Raw genomic sequence first — 5,000 nt, 5'->3', positions numbered from 1 at the left:
CATACGAGTGCAGTCACCTTGCTTCGAGTCTCCTCTCCAAAGTTATGCTTGACTCCACCACATTAGAAGATGTCTATCTGAATGCACCGTCTCCTCTCTGTAATCTCATCTCCTCATGTCCAAACCGAGGGAAAGTGCTCTGGTGGGACTTGGATTCCCAGAATTCCCTTTTATCTCTTAAGGCTGGTCCAGGAATGGGAGTCCAGGAAGAAATTAGAACAGACAGCTGTAGCAGATAAAATGTAGCAAAGGAAAAAAAAATGGTTCGTTTTCACATCCTTAAACACTCTGTCTGTGGGAGAGAGCTAAAAGTCTGCTGGTCTCTTGGCTCCTTTTGGAAACTAATTAGATGCTCAAATCGTCTTCATCCAGACCAAGAGGATGAGTAAGGAGGTAACTCTAAGGATGGTTGGGAGGTTAGCTCTTAGTTCCTATGGGTGAGTCAGACTGGGCTGATTAGATAAGATGATCAAGCAGATGTTCGACATTGGTTGATTGCTCCAGAGATTCAATAACTTAAGAATAAAGACAGTAGTTTCTTTCCTCAAAAGGGAGATTAACATAGGAAAAATAGTGCTACTTGTTATGTGACCCTGACACAATCTTTTCCTTGTTGGATGAAAATACAAAAAAATCAGATCTGGGTCACATAGGGTTAAAAATCACATTGTATCAGCCTCTTTGTTATTTTAAAATGAACTTTGGTGTCATTTATCATTCCCATTTATTCCATATTCCTAACTATGTGACAGAAGAGAAGAGAAGAGAAGAGAAGAGAAGAGAAGAGAAGAGAAGAGAAGAGAAGAGAAGAGAAGAGAAGAGAAGAGAAGAGCCATTAAAATCAGTTACAGAATATCTGTTCCAATAATATGTCAGCACAAATGCAAGGTAAAGAATCTGCATTGGCCAAAGTATCAATGACTCCTCGAAAGGCATCGTGAGGACGTTCTAAGTATATCCAGTAGTCATGAATGAATGAATCTGTTTTGGTTTGCCTCCAAACTCTCTCTTCAGTGAGTACTATGCAAAACCATCTCCCCCAACTCTTTCCTCCCAATCCCCAAACCCCCAAATACTGTAAGTGGATTGACTTTTGGATGAGGGACAGTTTTCTGTCATAATTGTTAATTATCATGAGTGCTCTCTGCTGTACTCTGTATGAATGGAGATGGGACGCTCTCTCTCTCTCTCCACTCTCTGCTCTCTTTATGGGATTGGTCTTAGTTCCCAAGGACGTCAAAAAGGACGCCGTGATGGAGGGAGGAGAACGGAAGGAGGAGCGCAATGGGTGGGTGGGGCTCGTGCGTCATTCCCGTGCATCGGGGTTGGTGGGTTTTATGGCGATTGGCGCCAGCAAGCTACACCCCTTAACCCCCGCCCAAGTCCATCTTCCCTGACCAACACCCACCCACCCAACCCCCTCCGTCGCCCCACCCCAAGTCCCAGACGAGAGAGCACAGCACTTAAGGTAATGTAAATAACCAGAGAGAGCTATTTTAAGATGCTGTCTTTTCACTGTGCCCATGGAGGGGGACAAAGATGCAAGCCAAGCGATTGTAATTTCAGTCACGTTTTCGGCCATTTTCTCTTTCTCCGTCTGCCATGCAGCTAGCTGAAGGGCCTGGCGGACAAGAAAAGACTTGGACCGGCTGCAAATTCACTGGTCCCTTCGTCTAAAGAAAGACATTTAACAAAAAATCCTCAAATTTTAACATTAAGGCCAGTGGCAGGTCTTGAAATCTTACAGACTGAGATTGCAATATCTCCTTGAAGCTTAAACTTACACCAAAAGAATTTTGTTAGAGTTAAAATATCTATGTCTAACAGAACAGGATCCCTAAAGGGTCACAGTGCTTTTAAGGTCTCAGCATCATGACAGATAGAAAAAACAGACTGCTAAAGAGGGATAAAACTACACAAACAGAAAATTGTATACATGCAGTTGAACAAAGATTAATGAAAACTATGGTAATAATTTTCTCAATCAAAGCAGGATTTTAACAAAAGTCAGTCAGCAAAAAAATGTGGAATAATGATTTTGTTCCTCCATACCAATACAATGTGAATATTATTCTGAAATAATATAATTTATTCATTTTTATTGTTTAATCTTTTATGACATCAAAAATAAATAAACGTTTAGACAGCATCCTTCCATCATATATGAATAATTTTAACCAGATTAATTCGTATCTATATATTTTTTTTTCATACAAACATACACATCACAGAGAAAATAATCTGTACATTGCTGTTAACAAATAAATTACAGATTTCTAAATCGGAACCTGCCCCTAAAATTTTTGCTGCAACAGTTACTGTTTGACTTTGCAAATCACAAACGAAACATACACAAACAGCTGTTGAAGTACACTACTTGATAATATTACATCATTTGTAGAGGTTACATTCAGATTCAAGTCTTTGTTCACTGCAGTCTGACAAAGAAAACGTACCTCTTCTTATCAGTTTCATTAAGGCAATTGATTACAAGATAACTTTTAAACACTTTGTAATCGGATTCAATTCACGTTGATTCTGATTATGAAATCTGCTTCTACATCTGACATTAAAGAGAACATTAGCTACGGTGGCTTTTATAGTGCTTCAAGTCAACTACCATCACTACTGCTTGTATATTTTCTACTCAGCATGGCATGATACATGGATTGTTTCTTTCTTGCTTCACAGTCATATTGTGTGTTCATCAGTAAGAATTAATAATATACATGTAGTGAAATACTGGAAAGTGCCATGACAAAAATGTATTAAACATATAACTTTTGATTGTTAATATGTCTGATATACTTCACTTCATATGACATGAAAGTACTTCTTAAGTGTTTGTTAACTGCATTTAATATTCAGTACCGAATTAATGTAATGCTACACATTTGAATTAGGTGAGTTTATGTGCTTAAACTTACACATAACATGAATTAACTGATATGAAATGAAACATTAAAACTATAAAGTATGCTGTCTTCCCTACATTTCCCTTTTTCAATCCGTTTCATCTCTATAATATATGCATTTGATTGAATTTAATGTCTCACAATCAAATTTCACTGGTAGTTACTGTACAGGTATTAGAGCATGTGCATAATGTATGTTATTGCTTTGTCTAACTGCTACATACACCCTCCTTCCAAAGTAGGTCTGTGCTGTCAGTCAGTTCTTATACATACTGGTATCTGTTCCAATCCGAGTCATATCATAACAGAGTGGGAGGTATTGTTTCTGATCAGACACTGCACCGCTTCTCTCCAATAGATACTCTATGCATCATCTATTATCTCCAGTCATCTCCAATATAATCACTCCTCCGTGATTCATGACGGAAAAAAAAAACAAAAACGAATAAATTAAATGAATTGTGTTTCAAGTCTCTGAACACACTTTTCTTTCATTGTATCTCTGAACTGATCCAAGGAGATGGATACACACCCTACTATCTGTACATGTGTGTATATGTGTGTGTGTGTGTGTGTGTGTGTGTGTGTGTGATGTACTTCACAGAAAGACGGCTCCATGTCTGGGAAGTCAGTGAGCTACTACATCAGTCGGGCACATTATATATCCTGGCATGTGGTTGTTATCCGATCACCAGAAGCGGGGTGTGGTACTATGTCGTCCCAAAGGAGGATGTTTGACTGTTAGCTAATCTTTCGTCTGTTATTTGCGACTCGTTCTTCTGGTCGGAGTATCTGATAGAGCGACTAGTTCTCTGGTCGTCACCGGCTCAGTTCGTTTGTTCGCATTCCTGAGTTTGTCATTCTTCGTCGTGGTGGGAGGAGTCAGGGCTGGACTCCTCCTCTTCCTCTACTGTGGCTGTAGGCAGTGTGTCACGGCGTGTGAAGGCGGCTGCCAAGGTCACACTCAGGCGCGGTTTGACGGGCGCCATCTCCGACAGCCCGATGTTGTTGCCACGAGTCACGAGCGTCGTCTTGTCCATAATCTCCGCGCTGTGCTTGGACACCACGGCGTCGAGAAAGTCGTATTTGTGCGACAGCTTGCCGCTCTCAAACAGGTACTTGGCCAGGTACGAGAAAGCGACGTTGCCCAAGAAGGAGGCTAGCATAGAGACCGTCTTGAAAGGGAACTTCTGGATGACCACTTCCTCCAGTTCTCCGGTCATGTGGTGCACCCGCTCCTCGGTGGTCCAGCCGGGGTAGTAGATGAAGGGGGGCAGCTGCAGGTAGGGCTCCCCTCCACCGATACGCAGCACCATGCCGAACGCGTAGGCCGCCACCGAGCCGTACGTGTTGGTGCCTTTGATGAAGAGCACGCTGAGCAGCTGGGGGAAGATGATGACGTAGACCAGGTCTGAGCTCAGGTACCAGAGGCCGTAAACTGTCCCGGTGACCAGCGCCATCACCGTGGCAAGACCCCCGAACACAAAGATAGTAATACGCATCACCCACACGATCTCACGGTCCGATGCCTGCGGAGACACCGATGGGTGGAAATAGGATTATGACAGATACAGAATGAGACAAAATCAAACATATATGTATTACATCGTTGTACACTACCAGTCAAAAGTTTGGACACACCTGATTGAATGTACTATGTTTTTCATTATCTTAAAGCCATTTTGATCTAAAGGCTTATGCTTAAATGCTTGACATTTGTTTCTTAGACAAATATAAATAGTGAAGTTGATGCCTATGTATGAATTTCTTTCCAAAGCCTTTAGCTTTCCATCAAGGCAAAGGGTGGCTACTTTAAAGAATCTAAAATATAAGATAGCTTTGATTTGTTGAACACGTTTTTGGTCACTGCATAATTCCATTTTCATAGTTTTGATGTTTTTACTATTATTCTATTCTTCAAACTTTTGACTGGTAGTGTATATCCCTTCAACCCCCCACTCCCACCTCTGGCCAACTGCACATGTCAATGAAATAGTGAACAGGGAGATACTTTTGGTATTCTCAAACACAAACACACAAAAGCACTGACCGATTGCCGGAAAGCAAGCTGGTAGATGTTCCTTG

General features: G+C 41.3%; 1 protein-coding gene across 1 annotated transcript in view; it reads right to left on the bottom strand.

The window, feature by feature from the left end:
- Positions 1 to 3,772: 3,772 nt before the first annotated feature.
- Positions 3,773 to 5,000, bottom strand: part of slc5a7a (solute carrier family 5 member 7a) — a 4,906-nt gene continuing 3,678 nt past the window's right edge. Inside the window, exons 7-8 of the mRNA XM_071526751.1 lie at positions 4,966 to 5,000; positions 3,773 to 4,444 (exon numbers count right to left, since the gene is read on the bottom strand). The exon at positions 4,966 to 5,000 is cut by the window's right edge and continues 183 nt beyond it. Of these exons, the coding sequence (XP_071382852.1) occupies positions 3,773 to 4,444; positions 4,966 to 5,000 (707 nt within the window). The remainder of the gene's footprint in view (positions 4,445 to 4,965) is intronic.

The sequence above is a fragment of the Centroberyx affinis genome, unplaced genomic scaffold (genome assembly GCF_046629955.1).
Source record: "Centroberyx affinis isolate AG114_WGS23_722 - 3 ecotype Tasmania unplaced genomic scaffold, CSIRO-AGI_Caff_v1 ptg001450l_1, whole genome shotgun sequence".
NCBI lineage: Eukaryota > Metazoa > Chordata > Actinopteri > Beryciformes > Berycidae > Centroberyx > Centroberyx affinis.
The sequence above is the reverse complement of the archived record's forward strand: the minus strand, read 5'-3'. Positions and strand labels throughout refer to the sequence as shown.